At 41.6% G+C, this 26,223-nt stretch overlaps 1 protein-coding gene across 1 annotated transcript in view; it reads right to left on the bottom strand.

Moving 5' to 3' along the window:
• LOC124132351 (5'-3' exoribonuclease 2-like) overlaps positions 1–26,094 on the bottom strand; it is a 62,298-nt gene extending 36,204 nt beyond the window's left edge. The window contains exons 1-29 of the mRNA XM_048403234.1: positions 25,951–26,094; positions 24,293–24,420; positions 23,281–23,392; positions 22,560–22,621; positions 21,554–21,665; positions 20,859–21,021; positions 16,426–16,476; positions 16,146–16,163; positions 15,431–15,520; positions 14,683–14,732; positions 14,159–14,284; positions 13,819–13,898; positions 13,129–13,186; positions 12,670–12,727; positions 11,879–11,928; positions 10,713–10,760; positions 10,493–10,546; positions 9,365–9,573; positions 8,730–8,814; positions 8,478–8,528; positions 6,996–7,103; positions 6,347–6,436; positions 5,402–5,474; positions 4,377–4,460; positions 3,553–3,653; positions 3,173–3,252; positions 2,957–3,013; positions 895–963; positions 271–468 (exon numbers count right to left, since the gene is read on the bottom strand). Of these exons, the coding sequence (XP_048259191.1) occupies positions 271–468; positions 895–963; positions 2,957–3,013; positions 3,173–3,252; positions 3,553–3,653; positions 4,377–4,460; positions 5,402–5,474; positions 6,347–6,436; positions 6,996–7,103; positions 8,478–8,528; positions 8,730–8,814; positions 9,365–9,573; positions 10,493–10,546; positions 10,713–10,760; positions 11,879–11,928; positions 12,670–12,727; positions 13,129–13,186; positions 13,819–13,898; positions 14,159–14,284; positions 14,683–14,732; positions 15,431–15,520; positions 16,146–16,163; positions 16,426–16,476; positions 20,859–21,021; positions 21,554–21,665; positions 22,560–22,621; positions 23,281–23,392; positions 24,293–24,420; positions 25,951–26,025 (2,540 nt within the window). The 5' untranslated portion in view covers positions 26,026–26,094. The remainder of the gene's footprint in view (positions 1–270; positions 469–894; positions 964–2,956; positions 3,014–3,172; positions 3,253–3,552; positions 3,654–4,376; positions 4,461–5,401; positions 5,475–6,346; positions 6,437–6,995; positions 7,104–8,477; positions 8,529–8,729; positions 8,815–9,364; positions 9,574–10,492; positions 10,547–10,712; positions 10,761–11,878; positions 11,929–12,669; positions 12,728–13,128; positions 13,187–13,818; positions 13,899–14,158; positions 14,285–14,682; positions 14,733–15,430; positions 15,521–16,145; positions 16,164–16,425; positions 16,477–20,858; positions 21,022–21,553; positions 21,666–22,559; positions 22,622–23,280; positions 23,393–24,292; positions 24,421–25,950) is intronic.
• Between the last annotated feature and the right edge of the window lie 129 nt (positions 26,095–26,223).

Genomic DNA, 26,223 nt, shown 5'->3' with positions numbered 1-26,223 from the left:
CTCAGCAATATTCCAGCTATATGACGGCAGTCTGTAAATAATCAAGTCTGGACCAGACTATCCAGTGATTGATATCATGAACATTGATCCACGCAATTAGGATCGATGACATGCATCAACCAAGTCAGCTAGCCTGACCACCTGGTCCTGTTAGTCACCTCTTACGACAAGCATAGTCGCCTAGGCCTTCTTGCCTCTAACCATATATTGAATATCAACATGTTTGTGAAGAAAAGGACACATTCCACAGTGTCCTGGCAGTGTACTGACCTGATCATCCTGAGGGCTGAAGAAATGTCTTTATCCTGTCTGTAGCCACTGTTGGGGGTGAAGCCAAGCTGCGGTCTATAGCCCAACCCACCCCGGCCTCCGCCACGGTACCCACCGCGTCCCCGGCCACGCCCTCGCTCCTGCTGGCTGCGGAACATCTTCACAAAGTCCTCTGGCTTCAAGACCTTATCAGGCATGCTGTGGAAACAGGGTTTCACGCATTGTTTGTTTGTTTGTTTGTTGTTTAACATCAAACTCAGCAATATTCCACCTATATGATGGCAGTCCGTAAACAATTGAGTCTTGACCAGACAATCCAGTGATTGATATCATGAGCATCAATCTACACACTTGGGATACAATGACATTCATCAACCAAGTCCGTTAGCCTGACCACTCGATTCTGTTAGTCGCCTCTTACGACAAGCACAGTTGCCTCTTACTGTAAGTATGGGTTGCCGAAGACCTATTCTCTACACAGATCTTCACGGGTCTTCAGACATTGTACTCATGTGGAGAATCAAACCTGGGTCTTCAGTGTGACTTTGACAACTAGGCCACCCCACTACATGAAAATAATATTCATGTGTTGTCTAGAACGGTTAAAAAGGTGGAAGAACTTACTTGGCGCCAGGCAGGATCTTGGCAGGGAAGAGATGATCTTCATCAAACTTGGGATCCTTGAAGTGAACACTGGTGAAAGAGGGAAGAATGAACAGAGATGCCAGCACCAGATTGTTTGATAGGCATTACTTACAAGTTGACAGATGACAAAGTAGGATATTTCTGGATAACAACTTCTTTATATACTATAAAGGCGACTTTTCAGAAAAGATCCTTATACCGTTGTCAAGCAACGGTGCTTGCCAAATGATTTAAGGGTCTATAGCGAAACATCACCTTTCCAGAAAATAATGAAGTTGTTATCCATAAGTTGTGTCTACTTTGTTATGCCAACACTAGATTTCAACAATATATCAAATGGCCCTTATGAGCTTTGGAAAACATGAACACATCCCATGACAAAATGCATGTTAGTCATGACTGTGTGATTCCTCAAACACCAGAAAACTGATGGTGTATTCTTGAATTGTTTTACTCCCATTTCTTAAGCCTGCATTTGGTCCTTAACCCTTACTGCCATCGCTAATAACGACAAGAGACGTGTCTGCTGAAAGTTTGAACAATGGTCAAAAGTATGGATTAACTTAATTAACTTTTTTTGGCATTAATATTTTGCAATTTTTCAAACCAATCATGATGGAGTAATTTGTAGTAGTCCTTTGTATCGATTGTCCAAATGGGTTTGTATCAATTGTCTAAATGGGTTGGTATCTCTGTGTTGGCCTGTCTGTCTTAATAACCCTAGAACTGGGACAGCAGGTTTCAGCTTTTTGCATGAATGAGTGAATGGGCTTGTATGTCCTATCTTGCACTCTGGAAGCAACATATGTTTCATACAAAACTTTAGGCCTTCCTATGAAATACAGACTGTATGTAGACTTGTCCAATGGTTCTGGTATCCTGGATTGTCTCCCCTGTTATGCCACAACCCGAGACTTTACGCTTCACCCAATGGCTGTTATCCTGGATTGTCTCCCCTGTTTAGTCCCTGTATTACGCCACACACCAGACTGGACACCTCACCCAATGGCTCTGTTATGGATTGTCTCCCCTGTTTAGTCCCTGTATTACGCCACACACCAGATTGGACACCTCACCCAATGGCTCTTTTATGGATTGTCTACCCTGTTTAGTCCCTGTATTACGCCACACACCAGACTGGACACCTCACCCAATGGCTGTTATCCTGGATTGTCTACCCTGTTTAGTCCCTGTATTACGCCACACACCAGATTGGACACCTCACCCAATGGCTCTTTTATGGATTGTCTACCCTGTTTAGTCCCTGTATTACGCCACACACCAGACTGGATACCTCACCCAATGGCTCTGTTATGGATTGTCTCCCCTGTTTAGTCCCTGTATTACGCCACACACCAGACTGGACACCTCACCCAATGGCTGTTATCCTGGATTGTCTCCCCTGTTTAGTCCCTGTATTACGCCACACACCAGATTGGACACCTCACCCAATGGCTCTTTTATGGATTGTCTACCCTGTTTAATCCCTGTATTACGCCACACACCAGACTGGATACCTCACCCAATGGCTCTGTTATGGATTGTCTCCCCTGTTTAGTCCCTGTATTACGCCACACACCAGACTGGACACCTCACCCAATGGCTGTTATCCTGGATTGTCTCCCCTGTTTAGTCCCTGTATTACGCCACACACCAGATTGGACACCTCACCCAATGGCTCTTTTATGGATTGTCTCCCCTGTTTAGTCCCTGTATTACGCCACACACCAGACTGGATACCTCACCCAATGGCTCTGTTATGGATTGTCTCCCCTGTTTAGTCCCTGTATTACGCCACATACCAGACTGGACACCTCACCCAATGGCTCTGTTATGGATTGTCTCCCCTGTTTAGTCCCTGCATTATGCCACACACCAGACTGGATACCTCACCCAATGGCTGTTATCCTGGATTGTCTCCCCTGTTTAGTCCCTGCATTATGCCACACACCAGACTGGACACCTCACCCAATGGCTCTGTTATGGATTGTCTCCCCTGTTTAGTCCCTGCATTATGCCACACTCCAGACTGTAGACTCACCCAATGGCTCTGTTATCCTCGACATCCTTCAGTTCAGGCAGAATAGATCTCACAACACTGAAACAATATAAACTTCAATGTACTAAAGGGACACTGAATTTACATTATACAACTACAACATATCATCTTTTACAAAATACCACATCTAGTTGTGGCAATGAGCCATGCAGGAGACACCACATACTACACAACTGAACATGAGTGTAAATGACTTACCCTCCGGTTAGCACTGCATACTCATCACACCAGATTTTCCCTGAGACTCCTTCAGACAGACCGGCATCCAAATCTACAGGCTTTAACAAAACAACAGAAGGAAACTGTTTTATATCTTTCAGTTAAAAGATTCAGTTGGAGACTGGAGACAAGTAAAGGCTACTCCCTCCGGCCAACTACCCCCAGCCCATTTCCTCTCCTTCATTTTTAACCCCCAACCCCCCCATTTTTGTAAAAAGTGCCAAAAAATCTTATAATTTATTTATCGTGGCCTAAAGAGTACACAATCCTGATTTAGTCAATGACATGTATCGGGTACTTCAAGAAGTTGAAATATGCTGCTTGATGCCACTGAGACTATAACCCCATGAGGGCCTCACCTCACTGGTTCCTCCACCCTCGTAGAGCCCCTCAAACAGGGAGTAGGAGGGATGGTTGAAGCCCACAAACAAGCGATCATCGCCGCGGACATTTCTCTTCCCTGAAACAAACACACACCATGGTGAGCCAAACAATGGTGACTCAAACTCAAACAGGTAGGAAAAGAGGCACCTCAAATCCAGTACATCATTTCGCAATAAAAAATATAATATTGAAATGGTAACAAAACAACAACAATTAAAAACTATATTAAAAAAATAGAACATCAAACAAGTGAACAATTTAAACACTTATGAGGACTTAAGCCATCATTAATATCTTCACTTCCTGACATGACCACCATGTGAAAAACAAAGTTCACAGCTTCTGTCAACAGTCAAGCTCTGACTGCATCGAAGTATTGAATTGTTAAGTAGGTAATCTACCATCAGCTAATTTGGATCTGTCTACTTCTGGAGCTCAGTGATCTCGATTTAATATGAACACTGTGCTTGTTTACTTAAATTTATGTTTTGAAGTCATTATATAAACATTTTATGGCTTAGTACAGATAGTGAATGGATGTGAGTGTGAATGAATGTCTATGTCAATGTCCAATATTAAAATAAATCTGAGTCCATAATATCCATACCTCTAACATCAATTCTACTTTTAGTATCAACCTGCATAACAATAGCTTCTGGAATCCATTTCATAACCTTGTATGTATTGTCTAAAACTGTCTGTACCTTTTCTTCCTTAGCCAGGAACTACCCTGGGTGTCTGGTCATAGCTGCAAAAGGGACTCGGAAATAAAATATCAATTACAAAAACAGCAACTTACGTTCAGCCTCTGAGAGATCAGGATACACACTCTTCAAGGCCTCCTTTAGCCTCTTCTCATCCACAAACGGCAACAGAGCGACACCTACAAACAGAACAGCTCTGTGTGAGGATTTCTGAATTGTTAATCCATGACCAGGAGGTGCAGTGAAAAGAGGTTTAACTCAAGATTATTGCACTTACTTAGAAACATACATGGCTGTGTCTGTGTGAGTGTGGCTGTGAGATACCATACAGTTCTACATGGCTATCCCACTCCCACACACTACACTGACTCCCTGCCAACCAATACTTGTTTTATCCCCTTGATGCTGAGCGACACAAGTCCAGATATGCAATGTACACTGTTTATAACCAGATAGTGTAATTACAGTATAAACTGCATACATCAACACAAATACAAAACCAGGCCTTGGGTAAAGGTAAAATGTCCTTGTAATGTTCTGACAATGGGAAAGTTAGGAAATTAGTACTAGCCCGCAGGAATTTACACCAGCCCCGGGCTAGAGGGCTACTGTTAATTTCTAACCCTGTCATTGTAGGTGTGTAATTTCCACATCCCTCCTCTACACAGCTGTTATTACCGGGGGAAAGTGTGCACTATGGTAAAGGAAATATGGAATACCACATTTCAACCAATAACAGTGTCCGACACCTCTTGAACATCACAACCCACACCTTATTTACCGGTTAACATCTGGTATATCCTTGAGGAACACTGCTATACACTGAACATTACTGCTGGTCGCAAACACTATCCTGCTCACGTTGGCAACACAATCCCTCTTACAAGTTTCAGACATATGGGTGTGAGGAATCAGGCCAGGTGTAAGGAGCATGAACTACTCCATCAAAGCAACCTGATGATGAGTGACAGCAGGGAATGAATCAATGCCTATTCTTTGAACATAACAAATACACCGTTCACCCAAAATAATACATCAAAAGCATAATTTGAACTTGGATAGTTCCTGCCCAATTCAATCCCCTTGAGCAACTGCCCTTCAAAACAAGTCGATTTCTTACCCTGCCAAGCGTATTTCTTGCCATTCAAATCTATCTTGAAGTCTGTGGGGTAGAAATCAATGATGGGTGATTCCTGAAACAAATATAGTAGAACTTAACAACAGTTTCATACAAAGTAAGAAGTTAGCATTGTCAAAAGAACAGTGTGATGTAAAATTCTTAAACACACCGTGAATAAAACATCTGTTTAAAAACACACATAATTGAAATGTTTCGATAAGCAATTTAAGTATTTCCTTCTGTTTTTCTTCCACAATCAGAGTAGAGCAGGGTTTTGATGTCATTATCATCAATTTCCAACAATGTAATTTGTGTGCCTCAAACAATGACATCCATCATGACAGTACTAGCAGAACATATTATGTTAATGTTTGTTTGTTCGCCGCAATATTCCAGCTATATGATGGTGCTCTGTAAATAATCAAGTCTGGACAACACAATCCGGTGATTGACATCATGAGCATCAATCTACACAATTGGGATATGATGACATGCATCAACCAAGTCAGAGAGCCTGGCCACCCGATCCCATTAGTCACCTCTTATAACAAGCATAGATCTTCATGTGTCAGCAGAACATATTAATCCAACTCAGTCATATCAACAGTCGGAAGATTTGTTGGTTTGTTGTTTAGCCAAAGCTCAGCAATATTCAAGCTATACAAAGGTGGCCCTTAAATAATCAAGTCTGGATCAGACAAACCAGTGTTCGATATGATGAGTACCATCCTACACCATTAGGTGACACACAATCAACCAAGTCACAGGGCCTGACAAGCCGATCCATAATGTCTCCCCCCCCCGCCACCAAATATGTCAAACATAGGATGCTGGGGACCAATTCTAACTTGGAATCCTAATGGTACAGCAGGAAAAGAATCCCTTGAACAAGGTACAGTGATACACATTATAAGAGACATTGTGTCTCTTGAATGTTCAGCTTACCGGTTCCTCCATGAGAGTCTGCCAGGTGAGGGGGAGATGCTGCTTGCTTCCCGCGGGGAACACACTCATCAGCTGCTCCAGGGGCTGGAACTGTAACGGAGGCACACACATCAAACATGACATGTACAAAAAAAAAAGTTGATCAGGGCTAGAGCCCTAGCTTCATCCTAGAACACCCATCATCTGTTCCAAGGAGCACACACTTCAAACATTGGCCAGTGCTAGCTCTACCCAGAAAGCCTGATATCCCAATTCAGTACATGTATATGAGGGTCAACCAGGATGCCAACTTTCCAGCATGCTATTTGTTGGTATTTCACAAACTTCTTCTCCAAATTTTACTAGGTAAAACTGACTGCTAAACCATAATTTGTACATATAATGATTACACATTTGACTGCTCCATCGACTTACAGAACAGTTCTTAATCTTAATTCCCCAAGATCGGGGGAAAGGTCAACAGGTCAACAAAGTTTCCATTAGTTGTAACACAGTTCAAGTGAAGAAATAACAGCCCTAATCATCCAAGCGGTGTGTCAGGGGGTTTGTCTCAAAATCATATCTCTGATATATCATTTATCCAGAGAGAGGGTTACGTGATAAATATTCATGTCAATCTGCATGAAGCATCCGATGGACTAATACTCACAGGTGCAGTGTTCCTCTCAAAGTCGTTGGGAAGGTCACCAATGTTGACAAAATCCGATGCAAATGGTGCATAGTGGTAGGGGAAGTACCATTTCCAGGAAGCACAGCCCTGAAAGCAAGTCAGCGTGAACTTAATTCAGTAGCAGATGTCGGCTGTCATCACATGACAACCACACATATATGTCAATGTTAACATAACATTAAAAGAGATGACCTGTTCCTGCTCTAGTATTCTCATTAATCATGTTAATGTTGCAAGTTTTACTCAAACTGTCAGAAGAGAAACCATCTTTGGTAGTCCGTAAGTTAGAAATGTTTTGTTTGCTTGTTTGTTTGTTGTTTAACGCCGCACTCAGCAATATTCCAGCTGTATGACGGCGGTCTGTAAAATAATCAAGTCTGAACCAGGCAATCCAGTGATTGACATCATGAGCTTCGATCCACGCAATTGGGATAAGATGACATGCATCAACCAAGTCAGCGAGCCTGACCACCCAATCCCGTTAGTCGTCTCTTACGACAAACATAGTCGCTGTCCGTATGTAGTCTGCATGCAGTGTGTATGTTGTCTGCCTGTAGTTTGTATGTAGTCTGCTAGTAGTCTGCATGCAGTCTGTATGTTGTCAGCCTGTAGTCTGTATGCAATATGTATGCAGTCTGTATAAAGTCTTCAAGTAGTCTGAATGCAGTATGTATGTAGTCTGCAAGTAGTCTGCATTTAGTCTGTATGCAGTTTGAATGCAGTCTGTATGTAATCTGCCTCTAGTCTGTATGAAGTCTCTATGTTGTCTGCTTGGAGTCTGTATTCAGTATGTAAGTAGTCTGCAAGTAGTCTGCAAGTAGTCTTCATTCAGTATGTATGTAATCTGTATGTAATCTGTATGTAGTCTGTATGTAGTCTGTATGAAGTCTGTATGAAGTCTGTATAAAGTCTGCCTTTAGTCTGCATGTAGCCTGCATGTAGTCTGTATGAAGTCTGCCTGTAGTCTGCATACAGTATGTATGCAGTACGTAAGTGGTCTGCATGTAGTCTGCCTGTAGTCTGCATTCAGTATGTAAGTAGTCTGCATTCAGTATGTAAGTAGTATGTAAGTAGTCTGCATGTAGTCTGCATGCAGTACGTAAGTAGTCTGCATGTAATCTGCATTCAGTATGTAAGTAGTCTGCATGCAGTACGTAAGTAGTCTGTAAGAAGTCAGCATGCAGTATGCATGCTTTATGTATGCAGTCTGTTGTCTGTATGAAGTCTGTACGTTGTCTGCGAGCAGTCTGTATGAAGTCTGTACGTTGTCTGCTTGGAGTCTGTATGAAGTCTGTATGTTGTCTGCCTGGAGTCTGTATGAAGTCTGTATGTTGTCTGCTTGGAGTCTGTATGAAGTCTGTATGTTGTCTGCCTGGAGTCTGTATGGAGTCTGTATGTTGTCTGCCTGGAGTCTGTATGGAGTCTGCATGGAGTCTGTATGTAGTCTGAATGAGTACTCACCTGATAGTAGTACCTCAACACCCAACACAGTCCTCTCACATAGTGGTGAGCCTGAAACAATGGAAACAAAAGCTTACTGCCGTAGTGTGTGACAGGACAGAGGCAGCCAGACACATAGATTAGTTTGTTGTTTCATGCCACTCAGCAGTATTTCTGCGTTATTAAAGAAACTGGAAATAATCAAATCTGTGCCAGGCTAAACTGTGGAAGATAGCATGAGGTCAAGGCAAGGTCAAGAAAGTCACTACTCACCACTTTATGTCGGAAGTCAATGTCATTTGCATCAGTGTCAAACTTGGATTTGTAATACCTATCTTTCCAGCCATCTTCCCATAGTCTGTCAAACAAGAAAGTGTTCACCATTACCACCTTGATAGCAACAGACCTCACAGTAAATACACTCAAGACATGCACAATGTGGGACATCATCTAGGTGCCCTCCCCTCACGGAACATTCTGGGAAATACAACATTCCTCATACTGAGGTGTTGGTTGAATTCGCCACAATTCTCCCTGATGGCAACAGTACAAACAGCTGAGCCAAAAGAATTGTTTCAAAGAACATAGTCCCAAAGTGGGGAATCAAACCTGCACCTTTGGCGTGTCAAGCGAATGCTTTAACCACTAGACTACTCAGTGTTAACTCCAGTGCTTACGAGTCTGCACAAATGTTTGTTCGTAGTTTAATGCCACACTCTGTAAATAGTCGAGTCGGAACCAGACAACAATGAGCATCGAACCACGCAATTGGGATACGATGACATGCATCAACCAAGTCAGCGAGCCGGATCACCTGATCCCATTAGTCGCCTCTTATGACAAGCATGTGTTGCTGAGGACCTATTCTAACCCGGATTGTCACGGGTTCTGCACAAATGTCTCCTCACTTGACGTCATCATTAGGCTCCTCCTCTTCTTCATCATCCTCCACTGCTGATGCTCCTCGCTTCGTTCCCCGACTTTCCCCACCATTCTCCGCGGCATTCTGATTGGCTGAGCCTCCACTAGATGTGGAGTACGATGCTGACTGCTGCATTCTCATCTGGTAGGCCTCCTGTCGTGGGTTGGACACAGGAGATGCACCATCGCCAACAGGCTGCAAACCATCAAGCAAGATAACCCATTCATGCAACTTTCTTAAGTACCAGAAACATGGAAAAAATAATTGTCAAGTAAATTTTTGCATCTTTGTAGGGATGAGTCAATTAAATGGGAGAAGGGCCTGATTAGGTCCCAACTGTATTAAAGTAACAAGAGCCATCAACAAAGTGAGGATTGGGTGGTTTGTTTGTTAGTTTGTTTGTAGTTTACCACCGCTCTCAGCAATATTCCAGCTGTATGACTGCGGTCTGTAAATAATCAAGTCTGGACCAGACAATCAAGTGATTGACATCATGAGCATCGATCAAACCAAATGGAATCGATGATAAGTCAGCGAGTCTGATCACCTGATCCCGTCAGTCGCCTTTTATGACAAGCATGGGTTGTTGAAGACCTATTCTACCCCGGATCCTCACAGGTGGTTACAATGCTGCTTGGTGTCTCCTATTGCTCAGATCATTGCTCATCTCCGCAACTGCCTAATCTTATCCACAAGCAAAGAACAACTACTGTTTGAAGGTTAATTAAACAAAGTCAGAATTTTATTTCACAAGTAATAAAGATATGTTTCATAACTTCATGTGATAAACAAGCAAAGTGAATGTTGTTTTATGCCACAATCTGCAATGTTCCAGTTATATCATGGCAGTCTTTATGTGATAGAGTCTGGGCCATGTGAACCAGTGAGTGACAGCTTGATCCACACCTTCCAGATCTGCCGACACCCAAGCGGCCAGGTCAGACACTGTAGCCACCCAATCCTCATGCATCATCTCAAACAGTAAGTATTTGGATCTAATCTACCCTAGATCGTCATGGGATCCTACAAAAATCAATCCTGGACGTTCTAGGGTCCTGTTTGCTAATACGCCCTTGTCCAATCTTGAAGTAAGCAATAAGTCTCCTCTATTTACCTTTGGTGCAAACTGTCCCCCTGCCATCCATCGCGGTCGGTCTCCTTGTCGTTGCTGAAGATAAACATGAGTTCTGTTTATCACTCCATCAAATTTGTCCCAAAGTACCATTCGTTTTACATGTTCACAGTTATGAAGACTATATTTCCAAATGTCATGTCTCACATGTCCTGCCTTCACACAGCAGAAGGTGTGAAAGCCTTCAGGCCTCTTCACTCACCTGTTTCATCCTCATCTTCTTCTCCTTGTTACGTCTCCGGAAATCAAGCTGAAATGGTAACAGGCAAAACATAAATAGAAACACACTATTGCTACTGTCATCATCATCATCAATCATCAGTGTTGTCACAAATAACATATCAGTTCGCATGTCAAGTGAAACCATCACCATCATCAATCATCAATCATCAATCATCAATGTTGTCACAAATAACATATCAGTATGCATGTCAAGTGAAACCATCACCATCATCAATCATCAATCATCAATCATCAATGTTGTCACAAATAACATATCAGTATGCATGTCAAGTGAAACCATCACCATCACCATCACCATCATCAATCATCAATCATCAATCATTAATGTTGTCACAAATAACACATCAGTTCGAATGTCAAGTGAAACCATCACCATCATCAATCATCAATCATCAATCATCAATGTTGTCACAAATAACATATCAGTACGCATGTCAAGTGAAACCATCACCATCACCATCACCATCACCATCATCAATCATCAATCATTAATGTTGTCACAAATAACATATCAGTTCGCATGTCAAGTGAAACCATCACCATCATCAATCATCAATCATCAATGTTGTCACAAATAACATATCAGTTCGCATGTCAAGTGAAACCATCACCATCATCAATCATCAATCATCAATGTTGTCACAAATAACATATCAGTACGCATGTCAAGTGAAACCATCACCATCATCATCATCATCATCATCATCATCATCATCATCACCATTCACCACCATCAACATCACCATCACCAATCATCAATCATCAATGTTGTCACAAATAACATATCAGTATGCATGTCAAGTGAAACTGGACATTTTTACCAAATGAAAACATGTTTAGTATGTATTAGTGAACATGGCCTTGCGTGTACCATGAAGACGTGCATTGTCATCTGGAGAAACACTAGCACCCTGTAGACTCCTCCCGTGTCACAGGTCTATCTCCAGATACATGGTGGATGTCAACATGTCACAGCTGCTGGTAAAGAATTTTCTCCAAGTAAACCAGTGGTTGACAGCATGAACAACATCCCTGGATGCCATGGTTACAATGATACACAAGAAGATCTAGATCTAGAAAGGATGCCTTGCATCCCGCGTCAAGGAGTAAACTGAGCACCATTACCTCTGTTTCTCGTCTCTTCTTGAAAATCTCATCTTCCACTTGACCCAGATCTGGAAGAAGAAGAATCCCACACAATTGAGGGAACTAGCTGCAGTCTATAAGCTCTTGGTTTTATGCTTCAGTTAGCTTGCTTATTCAAAACAGCATATATTCACATAAATGAGTGAGACACCTGATACCATGTACTCAGTATTTTAGTCAAGGACGGATCCAGCATTTTTAAAAGGGAGGGGTCCAAAATATAAAAATCCCCTCTCAGATAATTTTACTGCCTACAACATACCACATTTGGTTTTCAAAAGAAGGGGGTCCAGACCCCTTGACCCCCTGAACCCCTCCTCTGGACCCCCCCTCTGGATCACCTATGTTTGTTACATGTCAGCTTAATGTGGGAAGAAATCCCAGTGTGATGCAGGTCCCAGATGTTTACCACTCTGGTGAAACTAAGAGGTACATCACTTCATGCACTATGTTATTCACAAAGTAATCTTGAGATTCAGGATTTCAGAAGCATATTATCAATCCTTATGAAATGAAGGGGGCAACCTTCTTAACTGCTTATTATCCAGCTCATGAAGAAATAACATTCATTGTGTTAAAGACAGATCAAATGCATTCTTTCGACTTGTGGGCACGCTTAGATTCCAAAGGGAACGCTAAATATCCTGATATAGCCCTATATGTATTAGTTTCATTCAATGCAGAAAATAATTTACACTGGAGAGGAATTTTGTTGAAACCCTGTTGTTTTTTGTAAAGTGATACTGCCTGTTGTTAAACCACAGACTTACCTGCCATGACAAGTTGTACTCTCTCCAAGGACACCACTCCACTGTCCGTCAAGTAGCCCTGTACAAGACAAGCAAAACTCACATGGTGACAGAGCTTCCAAATATCAGATGCTTCATCACAACCAGACACACAGACAGTCAGCTCCTACGCACAGCAGTGTCTGACAACACTGTTTATGGCAAACATGAGGTACTTGACTCACAATCCCAAAAAGCTATAACTAGTTTGTTTGTTGTTGTTTAATGCCGCAGCCTGCAAATATCTGAGCCTGGATCAGATAATCAGTGATTTGTGCTGTGGGAAAAGATCCATGCCCTTGTGGTACAATGACACACAACCAACCAAGTCACCAAGTCTGACCACCCGACCCATTGCCTCGTACGACCAGTATAGGTCGCAGGGGACCAATTCTAACCTGAAATCCACCCGGTTATATCCCAATGGCCAGTCATACTTACCCCAGTCTTGTAGACGGTGATCTTGTACAGCTTTATCAGTCTGTCTATAGCTCCCTCCCTGAAACAAGCGTTGAAAGTTTATAACAGGTACCGGACCAGCACATTTATACATGAAACCCATTTATTCATACAACAGCCCGATGGACTATTATTTCGTTCACTGGTCTTACAAAAAAACTTGGATTTGGTGATACTGCTGAAATTGCACTGAAATGACGTGCAGGAAAATTACACAACATCAAACAAACACTGAAATAAAGAACTGCTTTAGTCATGTACAGTTACCGAAATTGGCTATTAGAAATTTGTCCGATAACTTGACAAAGTCTTCACTCAGAACATATCAGTACATATTGTTTATCATTTTAAAATGTGGGACACATGAAACCCCATGTACCCTGAGTGATCCTGCTACAACAAATTTATCATACCGACATGTTTTAATAATACATTGTAAACGAACAAAAACAAAATCAAAATTGACAGATAACAGCTGTTCGATTGAGCTAAGGTTAACTTTTGCTATGTCATGTGATTTTCATTGACTCGGAAAATGTGTGTGGCTTTTTGCATCGAAGCAGGTACAAGGGATTTATTCTGTCTCTCAGAAATCCACATACATCCTGACTTGCTGGTGGCGGGGTATAAGGGATTTATGTTCCCAGTTCCCAGCTTCTGAGGCCAACCTACCTGATTTCCAAGGATGGTAGATGTGGTAGAAAGTCATTGCCCACAAAGAAGCACATGAACACCCAATCATCCAACGCTCGCTGAAAACATACAACACATGGGTAACCAGACTCGTACTATAATACTCACATCACCAAAATGGAGGCATTAAGGCTTAAAAAAGATAGCCTTCATTCTCAAATACATATATATATACAGTTGACTAGAGGTATGAGATACCCAATTGTACAACTGAAAACAGACTAAAACATATTTCTTCATAAACTCATAATAACATCATAAACTGTTTCATCAATATCAGAAAACATCCTGTGAGAATTAATATGGATAACAATCTCACCTCAAAGTCATACTCAAACGGTAGCCCATCCATCTGCAGCTCTCGCTCCAGGTACTCCCGAAGGATGTTCAAGCGCAGAAATATAAACTCCTGCTCCGCACCAACGAAGGGCTCGATCTGATCATGCTGAAGAAAGAGCATTTGCACAAAGTTCACAACCAACAAATTCTTCATTCCTGGACCTACACTAAGAAGTACCAACTAAACTCCCAGCTTTGTAAATACAACTGGCTGGTCGACAAAAGAATCATGCCGAAGATGCAGGTCTCACTGGTATGGTGCTGACAAACCTTGAAACATAATCAGGGCAAACCAGGATTCAAATCCACAATCATTGGTTTCTGGTGTGCCCAAGGGATGCCACTCTGCACAGCAAATTGTGACGCCTTAGACAATTGGGCCCCCATGGCCCTGTACATCAAGGAAACAATGGTTTTTATGTCAAAACAATTTTACTGTGCACGCATTAGATGAAAATAATGTGAAAGAGACTATTTCAACAAGGGAGATAATCCGTGTCTTACCTCTCCAGATTTTTCCTTTGGCAAGCCAGCACACTCCTTCATTTCATGACCTTATAACCAACAGAAAAGTGCTTAAATAACCACCTGAAAGTGATGTTAAAATTGGTATTACACATGTGCACTGCTATCAATTGTACATGAATACAAGACTAAGTAAAACATTCTGTTATAAAAGTTACTTACTGTTTGCTAGAACATCATGAAAACTGAGGATACATTATACATGATGTATTATGATGTAACACAGGCAATCATCCAATAACAGCCATCTGGTTCATTCAAGTGAGGCCAGAAAAAAATATGAGACAGGGATAGACATGGCCACAAGTCCATCAGTCCAAGAATAGCGTAAATCCAGAGGGACAAGGTGTTTTGTACCAAAATATAGCTCTGATTTGGATTTGACCAATGGTGTCTACCTCTGTGAAACGAGACAATGGTCATTGTTCGTTTTTGTTTGTTTGTTGTTTAACACCGTACTCAGCAATATTCCAACTATATGACGGCGGTCTGTAAATAATCGAGTCTGGACCAGACAATCCAGTGATTGATAGCATGAGCATCGATCCACACAAAAGGGATACGATGACATGAACCAAGTCAGTGAGCCTGACCAACCTATCCAGTGAGTCGCCTCTTACAACAAGAATGGGTTACCCGGATCTTCGCGGCTCCAATGAACATTGTACACAATATACATGTCGTAGAGTAAATTACTGAATAAGTAATACTTCCAAGTGAAACCTACCCATTTGTCCACACAGTTCGCACGGCTTGGGCTTGTTGGGTTTAAACTCCTCTCTGATGATGGTGAAGTACGGCTCATGGGTTGCCAGGCCTGTAACCATGGTAACACTGGGTCATACTGAGTGAGATGGGATTAACGATACACTAAACTGCATGTCATTATTTCACAATGTAAGCAGGTCACCGACGTTATGGTGAATCTTGGAGTCAAGCCCACAAGCTCTCTTCACAAGATGTTGCACTTAAGGCCTCTCGGACACCACTTTAGAGTGAGAATGGTGTGCATAGCTTTTAGCAACATTTCAGCAATATCACAGCAGGGGACACCAGAAATGGGCTTCATACAATATACCCTTGTGGACAATCAAATCCAGGTCTTTGGCATGACAAGCGAATGCTTTAACCGCAATGCTATCCCTACCGCCCCCAAACACCCCTTTTGACCAACAGGGGAGGTCAATAATACATGACAAAACAACTGTGGATGATGCAACATAAACAAGTCATTTTAACCACACTTAGCAACATTCCTGTATTGACAGAATTAAGGCCCTTCAGTTTAGTCCTGGTACAACGTGAATTGAGATCAAATTCATTTCATTCAAATAATGACAATAGTTGAGATTCAATCTAAACAGAACATATCCATCCAACAATTCAAGTATAGAAATTATCATCCAACTTATTTGACGACAGAATCTTCCAAGCATACTTACCCAGCATAATGAGATCAGCTGAAACAAGACAAATTTCCTTATTTTTATAACCGAATCATATTCAGATGTCGATTTCATTCCAACAATGTTACTTTAGTTGCATTCTCAAATTAATTAAATTCATTTTACAATGATTTACTGATGACTGTACATGTTAACTATATTGGATACTCAGTGTATGGTGTACATGTGTACTGATCAGCAGAAATACTGCATCTTACTTCAAACGAGCTCTACCTGGCCATCTAAGCATGTTAAAACATTGCTTGTGAACACCTACCGTCAGCCCCGCAGAGACAGTGATGGGTGTTGGGGTCATGGGCAGGCATGGCTGAAATGTACAGGTGTCATTAGACTCATTACACCTCATTCCAGTGACAGGCAACGCACATACAATCCAAACCATAAACAAAGAACATGTACTCTCTCATCTCTCTCCTGTACGCTCTCATCTCTCTCCTGTACGCCCTCATCTCTCTCCTGTACGCCCTCATCTCTCTCCTGTACGCTCTCATCTTGCTCTCATCTTTCTCTCCTGTACTCTCTCATCTCTCTCCTGTACTCTCATCTCTCCTGTACTCTCATCTCTCCTGTACTCTCTCATCTTTCTCTTATCTACTCTCTCATCTTTCTCTCCTGTACTCTTCTCTCTCTCATCTTTCTCTCCTGTACTCTTCTCTCTCTCATCTTTCTCTCCTGTACTCTTCTCTCTCTCATCTTTCTCTCCTGTACTCTTCTCTCTCTCATCTTTCTCTCCTGTACTCTCTCATCTCTCCTGTACTCTCTCATCTCTCCTGTACTCTTATCTCTCTCATCTTTCTCTCCTTAACTCCCTCATCTTTCCTGTACTCTTATCTCTCATCTTTCTCTAATGTACTCTCTCATCTCTCCTGTACTCATCTCTCTCTCCTGTACTCATCTCTCTCATCTTTCTCTCCTGTACTCTCTCATCTCTCTCCTGTACTCTCTCATCTCTCTCCTGTACTCTCTCATCTCTCTCCTATATTCTATCATCTTTCTCTCCTGTACTCTTTCATCTCTCTCCTGTACTCTCTCCTGTACTCTCTCATCTCTCTCCTGTACTCTCTCATCTTTCTCCTGTACTCTCTCATCTTTCTCTCCTGTACTCATCTCTCTCTCCTGTACTCTTATCTCTCTCATCTTTCTCTCCTGTACTCTTTCATCTCTCGCCTGTACTCTCTCATCTTTCTCCTGTACTCTCTCATCTTTCTCTCCTGTACTCATCTCTCTCTCCTGTACTCATCTCTCTCATCTTTCTCTCCTGTACTCTCACTTCTCTCTCATCTCTCTCCTGTACTCTCTCATCTCTCTCCTGTACTCTCATCTCTCTCCTGTACTCTCATCTCTCTCCTGTACTCTCATCTCTCTCCTGTACTCTCATCTCTCTCATGTACTCTCTCATCTTTCTCTCCTGTACTCATCTCTCTCTCCTGTACTCATCTCTCTCATCTTTCTCTCCTGTACTCTCTCATCTCTCTCCTGTACTCTCATCTCTCTCCTGTACTCTCATCTCTCTCCTGTACTCTCATCTCTCTCCTGTACTCATCTCTCTCATCTTTCTCTCCTGTACTCATCTCTCTCTCCTGTACTCTTATCTCTCTCATCTTTCTCTCCTGTACTCTTTCATCTCTCTCCTGTACTCTCATCTCTCTCCTGTACTCTCATCTCTCTCCTGTACTCTCATCTCTCTCCTGTACTCTCATCTCTCTCCTGTACGCTCTCATCTCTCTCCTGTACTCTCATCTCTCTCCTGTACTCTTTCATCTCTCTCCTGTACTCTCATCTCTCTCCTGTACTCTCTCATCTCTCTCCTGTACTCTCTCATCTCTCTCCTGTACTCTCATCTCTCTCCTGTACGCTCTCATCTCTCTCCTGTACTCTCATCTCTCTCCTGTACTCTCTCATCTTTCTCTCCTGTACTCATCTCTCTCTCCTGTACTCTTATCTCTCTCCTGTACTCTCTCATCTCTCTCTCCTGTACTCATCTCTCTCTCCTGTACTCTTATCTCTCTCATCTTTCTCTCCTGTACTCATCTCTCTCTCCTGTACTCTTATCTCTCTCCTGTACTCATCTCTCTCTCCTGTACTCTTTCATCTCTCTCCTGTACTCTCATCTCTCTCATCTTTCTCTCCTGTACTCATCTCTCTCTCCTGTACTCTTATCTCTCTCATCTTTCTCTCCTGTACTCATCTCTCTCTCCTGTACTCATCTCTCTCATGTACTCTCTCATCTCTCTCCTGTACTCTTTCATCTCTCTCCTGTACTCTTTCATCTCTCTCCTGTACTCTCTCATCTCTCTCCTGTACTCTCATCTCTCTCCTGTACTCTCTCATCTCTCTCCTGTACTCTCATCTCTCTCCTGTACTCTCATCTCTCTCCTGTACTCTCATCTCTCTCCTGTACGCTCTCATCTCTCTCCTGTACTCTCATCTCTCTCCTGTACTCTCATCTCTCTCCTGTACTCATCTCTCTCATCTTTCTCTCCTGTACTCATCTCTCTCTCCTGTACTCTTATCTCTCTCATCTTTCTCTCCTGTACTCATCTCTCTCTCCTGTACTCTTATCTCTCTCATCTTTCTCTCCTGTACTCTTTCATCTCTCTCCTGTACTCTCATCTCTCTCCTGTACTCTCATCTCTCTCCTGTACTCTCTCATCTCTCTCCTGTACTCTCTCATCTCTCTCCTGTACTCTCTCATCTCTCTCCTGTACTCTTTCATCTCTCTCCTGTACTCTCTCATCTCTCTCCTGTACTCTTTCATCTCTCTCCTGTACTCTCTCATCTCTCTCCTGTACTCTTTCATCTCTCTCCTGTACTCTTTCATCTCTCTCCTATCTCTCTCCTGTACTCTCTCATCTCTCTCCTGTACTCTTTCATCTCTCTCCTGTACTCTTTCATCTCTCTCCTGTACTCTCTCATCTCTCTCCTGTACTCTCTCATCTCTCTCCTGTACTCTTTCATCTCTCTCCTGTACTCTCTCATCTCTCTCCTGTACTCTTTCATCTCTCTCCTGTACTCTCTCATCTCTCTCCTGTACTCTCTCATGTACTCTCTCATCTCTCTCCTGTACTCTTTCATCTCTCTCCTGTACTCTCTCATCTCTCTCCTGTACTCTTTCATCTCTCTCCTGTACTCTTTCATCTCTCTCCTGTACTCTCTCATCTCTCTCCTGTACTCTCTCATCTCTCTCCTGTACTCTCTCATCTTTCTCTCCTGTACTCATCTCTCTCTCCTGTACTCTTATCTCTCTCATCTCTCTCTCCTGTACTCTCTCATCTCTCTCCTGTACTCTCTCATCTTTCTCCTGTACTCTCTCATCTTTCTCTCCTGTACTCATCTCTCTCCTGTACTCTTATCTCTCTCATCTGTCTCTCATGTACTCTCTCATCTCTCTCCTGTACTCTTTCATCTCTCTCCTGTACTCTCTCATCTTTCTCTCCTGTACTCATCTCTCTCTCCTGTACTCATCTCTCTCATCTCTCCTGTACTCTCTCATGTACTCTCTCATCTCTCTCCTGTACTCTTTCATCTCTCTCCTGTACTCTCTCATCTCTCTCCTGTACTCTTTCATCTCTCTCCTGTACTCTCTCATCTCTCTCCTGTACTCTTTCATCTCTCTCCTGTACTCATCTCTCTCATCTTTCTCTCCTGTACTCATCTCTCTCTCCTGTACTCTTATCTCTCTCATCTTTCTCTCCTGTACTCTTTCATCTCTCTCCTGTACTCTTTCATCTCTCTCCTGTACTCTTTCATCTCTCTCCTGTACTCTTTCATCTCTCTCCTGTACTCTCTCATCTTTCTCCTGTACTCTCTCATCTTTCTCTCCTGTACTCATCTCTCTCTCCTGTACTCATCTCTCTCATCTTTCTCTCCTGTACTCATCTCTCTCTCCTGTACTCTTATCTCTCTCCTGTACTCTTTCATCTCTCTCCTGTACTCTCTCATCTCTCTCCTGTACTCTCTCATCTTTCTCCTGTACTCTCTCATCTCTCCTGTACTCATCTCTCTCTCCTGTACTCTTATCTCTCTCATCTTTCTCTCCTGTACTCTTATCTCTCTCATCTCTCTCCTGTACTCTCATCTCTCCTGTACTCTCTCATCTTTCTCTTATCTACTCTCTCATCTTTCTCTCCTGTACTCTTCTCTCTCTCATCTTTCTCTCCTGTACTCTTCTCTCTCATCTTTCTCTCTCATCTTTCTCTCCTGTACTCTTCTCTCTCATCTTTCTCTCCTTAACTCCCTCATCTTTCCTGTACTCTTATCTCTCATCTTTCTCTCCTGTACTCTCTCATCTCTCTCCTGTACTCTCTCATCTCTCTCCTGTACTCTCTCATCTTTCTCCTGTACTCTCTCATCTCTCTCCTGTACTCTCTCATCTCTCTCCTGTACTCTCTCATCTTTCTCCTGTACTCTCTCATCTTTCTCCTATACTCTCTCATCTCTCATGTACTCTCTTATCTCTCATCTTTTTCTCATGTACTCTCTCATCTACTCTCTCATCAATCACAGACCTCAGACCACGCTGAGTCACAAATACATTTCCTTGCCAAAAGATAATGTTTAGGCAAAGGGTGAGTGGAGGTTATCCCAATATAATCCCAGTATATTTGCTTCTTCAAAGTTTTTTCTGTGTTTCAAAATACAGTTCATAATCAATATCATTGACAAGTTAGCAAACATGAAATTTGTTACCTCTCTGTCTTCTAATGTAGTCCATGATCTTGTGTTCTCCCTCGCCAGGGACATTGGCATCAGACAAGATGACCTTGATGCCCGACCAGCCAGGGTCGTGGTTGAGCCGATCGTGAATGTAGTAACGCAGACAGTCGGCCAGTTTGAACATAAATGGCGTTCCCTGTATGAGAGGTCAAAACAGAAACCACAGTGTGAATAAAGTATCCACAACCAAATAATGGTGCAGCCTTTATTATTTACATTTGAAAATGGACATGTAACTTTATTTTCAAGATGCAGCAATCAGGCATGATTGCCAGCATGTTTAGCTCACTTGTCACAAGAATAAAGAGTGAGTGAATGAGTATGGTTTTACGCCGCTTTTAAGCAATATTCCAGCAATATCACGGCAGGGGACACCAGAAATGGGCTTCACACATTGTACCCATGTCGGGAATCGTACCCGGGTCTTCGGCGTGATGAGCGAATGCTTTAACCACTAGGCTACCCGACGGCCCCCACAAGAATACAGAAGCCTTAACCCTGATTGTTTGATTAAAACCTTACTGAACGATTAGAAGGTCCACCTGACTTGTGGAGGTATCATCAGGTCTTCACAGAGGTATCGCATTGGACTTAAAGATTTGATCATAATGACATTGATCTATGCCGATAGGTATTCCTACTGTTAGAACAAATGTGATCATGCTAACCGGAGTGATACAATTGCTGTCAAACTTTTCTTGAGCAGGTTTCTCTGGAGGGAGACTACAACCCTTCGCGAAGATCTCTTCCCTCAGTTGAGCCATGATCTCCGTCTTCTCTCTGGAACAACAATGAGCTATATCACTGAGGAAGTAGTACCATGCATCAATAACAGTGGTAGAGTCCACTAGTCTGACACTAGTTAAACTGCACATTAACACGATCAATAAACAATAAACAATAAAATGTTGTCCATAGACTACATGTACTGGTCACCGACCAGTTATGGACATTTTTGTCATATCATTTCTGAAATATTCTGTGTACAAAGTTTACAAAGCAAAAAACTTTGAATTGTGAGAAACTATGAGCAAATGTGCATATTTCTGTCAATGGAAAAAGAACCAATAGATTTCTGTTATAACGCGGCAACAGGGAATCAAAACAGTGGAAATAGAAATTTCCCATCGATGGAAGAAATGACAGACAAATACATGTAGCAAGCAGGGACAGAACTGAATGTGCATCAGCATGTTGTTAGATTTTTGTTTACGCATGAAGTAGTCACATGACACTGCTTGTGTGTCTCTTTTGAAGTTGTATTTTAGAAAGGCGATTACATGGTTTGTTTTTTAATATTTTTTCACAAGAGTCAGTTTTGTTTACCATTTATGGAAAAATATCTCTTTCTTCCAATGAAACCCAGCAAAAGTAAAACGAGCTGTGATCACATGCCCGCTATAACAAGGATTTGCCGATAATTGGTCCTAGGCAATAACAGGCCGCAAGCCAGTAGCTCTATAAAAATTATTCAGCATTCTATCATCAAAATCCAAGTTTCCAGAAAATCACTGGGGTTTCAACTATTTCCAAATACCAATGTATACGTATAAACACACCATAAACCATAACATTGATGTGTTAATCGGACAGTTTCACTTGGGACAGTGCTTCTTTATGAACAGAAGGTTACTGCACACTGCCAAGAGAGTAGATATGTTCAACATGTCTTACATTGCTTCCTTTGAAGCTCGGAATCGCCTGGATCTCTGTTGATTCATCTTTGCTCGAGGGGCCTGAAGGAAAATTACATCCATTGTTATATTCAAGTAATATTTGCAGTGGTAGAAACTGTTGGAGTGATTGTCTGAGGCAGCAAATGACTGAACTGCTAGTCACAAAAAGCAAGTGTTTCTGTGGCCAGATTTGAACATTGGCTGAGTTATCTGCCCCTTGTTTACATAAATAAGGCAGGCTTGACTGTTGGAGACATTTCTGGATGGGACAGTTTCTAGAAGGCTGGCAGTACCTAGGTGAGAGTGACAAAAGAGCAATTTGTAGCCTTTTGACCTGATTTGTTTCCTATCTACTTGCCAAGTGCACTTTGGATACCTATTTTGGAACACCAAATTCCTGTCAGCTTCCAACACTATTTCGGATTCAAGAACGGAGACATTTGACAGTGACAAGTCCAGTCATTTGTGAGAGCATTAACCTAATTATAGGACATGTTGCTTATTGCTGGTGACACTTATTTCACCCATTGTACTGCCTTTTCGATTGTAAACCCAAACTGTGTTTTAATTAATTATTGATGATTAACTGATCTTGTGCGGTCATTTATTGATTTCACAATTTCGTCCTGTGCAAACCAATTTCCAGGTTAACCTATGCATTTCAATCTGGAAGTCCACTTATAATAGACAGGATGACAACTGTTACTATGGTTACTCACCACACCATCTATAGCCATGTAGAGGACTTTCCTGGGACGCACGATGGAGAAAATGCGATCAATGTACTCAAAGATCAGGACCATCATCTCATCCTCATTCTTGGGAGCAGGTCTGGAAGGAAAAGTATATTTAGACATGCGAGTGACAACTGAGGACTACAAAAATTGCCATTACACAGGCCCATTGAGACCAGGGACGTTATGATAAGGAGCAAATGCATAATCCACAAGGCTGCTTCTATTATGCCAAAATGCTCACACGCTGATACCATCTCAAGAAGCTTGGTTTATCTATTTTCGTTGATAATTTTGGAAAACAATATTTCCATTAAACAAAACTTAAGCATTACAACATGTGTACTACAGCTAGAATAATACCAGCTGACCAAAGGATAGAAATCAAAGTTGTCCACAGATTCAATCAGATCGTTGTTTATCATGTTTAGTAACCATTACTTAGATTTTGGGACTCGTGAAGATCCAGGGTAGAATAGGTCTTCAGCAACCCATGATTGTGGTAAGAGGCACCTAACGGGATCAGGTTGTCAGGCTTGCTGACTTGGTTGATGCATGTCATCATATCCCTATGGCATGGATCAATGCTCATGATGCCAATCATTGGATTGTCTGGTCCCGATTTGATTATTTACAGACTGCCATCATATAGCTGGAATATTGCTGAGTGCAGCGTTAAACAAACAAACAAATAAAGTTAAACTTTGGGAAACTAGTACTTATGCTTAACCCTGTGTAAGGCCAAACATCAGCATCATAGCTCACATGTAAGGTACCAATGATGGAATTGTGGTTTCGAAAATAAATGCCCAACATCAACTTCTTAACCCATTAGCATAAACAAGATTCAGTTATTTCATCCTTAAGCTTCATTCTGATCATAGATAATTATGTTAATCTTATCATGTTAATAACCTGGAAATTAAGTGTAAGAGCTTAATTTCTGTGGAAACAGGCCAATAAATTTGAAAATGAAAATAAGGCATATAAGTGTTACTTGTCTTCAGGATGGCAGCATGGATGGATAATGCCGTTCATGTCCAAGTAGAGGTTGTCAAACTCCACGTCATTGGGGTTAGGCTTGCTGCTGTCAACAGGCACCATGACCCCATTCACCTCCTTCGGCTGCAAACAAACATGCACAATTCATAACTGGCATTATCTGATTATCATGGTGGGAGTAGTGCTAAATTGAAATGCAAAACTTTGTGCCCATAAAACTGGGTAAAGTTCAATCCTTTCAGTTTATCATTCTTAACGTATCATTTTAAGTGAAGGGACAGGACGTCAACCGTTCTGAAGCTTTGTTTGTAAACAAGAGCTGATAACCCCTGAGCTTACCATGCCTACTCAGCTCTGCTCGCCCTATTCAGTTTCCAGTAACCACACAGCAAGTGTAGGCCTATGACGTGACCAGACTTTATTGTTGTTAGTAAATAAACAGTTATTCTCAAATTAGAACAGACAGACCTAATGCAAGTGCGCTGTCGTATTTTTATACACTTTATACTTCAACAACTGCAACAGTGAGATGCATGACGATATAGCTTTACACATCAAATTGAGTGTATATTGATTGCTCTGCGTAGGGCTTCGATGACCAGATGTTGAGAATACGCAAATGGAAATAGTTTTTATGTTTTAGGACATTTTAACCATGTTAACAATGAAAGACAAATATTTCATGACATAATTACCGTATTCGACGTAATAAGCACCCAGGGAACTCTCAAAATTAGAAATAGGGGGCTCTTATTAGAATATAATTTTGGTGAAAACAAAACTGAGTTGAAAGATTGAAAATTTCTAGGTTTACCTGAAATGATACAAAAGAAATGCCCGTGAATATTATATACGACAGATATATTTTTCCAGAATTTAATAGCCCATAATTAGGGGTGCATATAACACATGAGCGCATATTATACACAAATAAATAAGTCTTGTGTTCATTGATCAATCAGAATTGTTAACTAGCCAATATATTAGCAAATATCACGGTGGGCGCTTATTACATTGAATACAGTATGTTGATCATGTTGATGTAATGGTGCAGACTCAACGAAGAACTGTCCCTTTAACATGTTTAATCATCAATGTATCGGTCATTAGACTATCATAATGGTTATTTCTAGAATGTGATCATGGTGATATTCCAAACTTGTTCACATGCATGTTCACTTGGCACGCTTGTCATTGTTTTCACCAAGTGTTAACAGTTCTGCATTAATCACTATAAACATTGTCCCCTGAAAAGCGCATGACTCCCATTTTGGCTATTGTGCATGCTCAGAATGTGTCTTGTGAGCATTATTCAAAAGCCAGAGATACTGTCTGCACACATTTTTATTATGGTGTAAATATTCTCAAACTTGCTGCCTTATTGCAAGTTGCACTAACTATTTGTTCACGCTTTGAATCAGTATCAGGAGTAATGCACTAAACACGATTATTTATCAATCAGCATTTAGAGAATGCAAACACTTTGGCTGAACAGAACCATGGGCTATTGCATAAGAATCACATGATGTGTGACAATGTCTGTGCACAAACAATACTTTAAAACAGGGCCAATCGCATCATCACGCTTTGATTTCATGTTAAACGCAATCTTACTTTGTGGAACAAAAAGACGTTTGAATTTTAATAACTTACCTTTTCTTCCACACAGTGCACCACAATGGAGGCATATTTGCGACTTAGCCATCTAAAAAATGCTGGAACACCCATTTCTTAAGAATTATGAAGAAGCACGCTTGTTGTTTTCATGCGGCTTCTAAAATGGCCGCTTCTGAGTAATTTGCAAAGTGTATTTTTATTGGTTATTGTCCAAATCTTAATCCAATCAAATCACACGTCTCAGTCAATCGCGATAGACTGAATAATCGAAAAGTATAATTGACAATTACAAACGGAAACAAATTCTTT

The sequence above is a fragment of the Haliotis rufescens genome, unplaced genomic scaffold (genome assembly GCF_023055435.1).
Source record: "Haliotis rufescens isolate VD_foot unplaced genomic scaffold, xgHalRufe1.0.p SCAF_3, whole genome shotgun sequence".
Taxonomy (NCBI): Eukaryota; Metazoa; Mollusca; class Gastropoda; order Lepetellida; family Haliotidae; genus Haliotis; species Haliotis rufescens.
The sequence above is the reverse complement of the archived record's forward strand: the minus strand, read 5'-3'. Positions and strand labels throughout refer to the sequence as shown.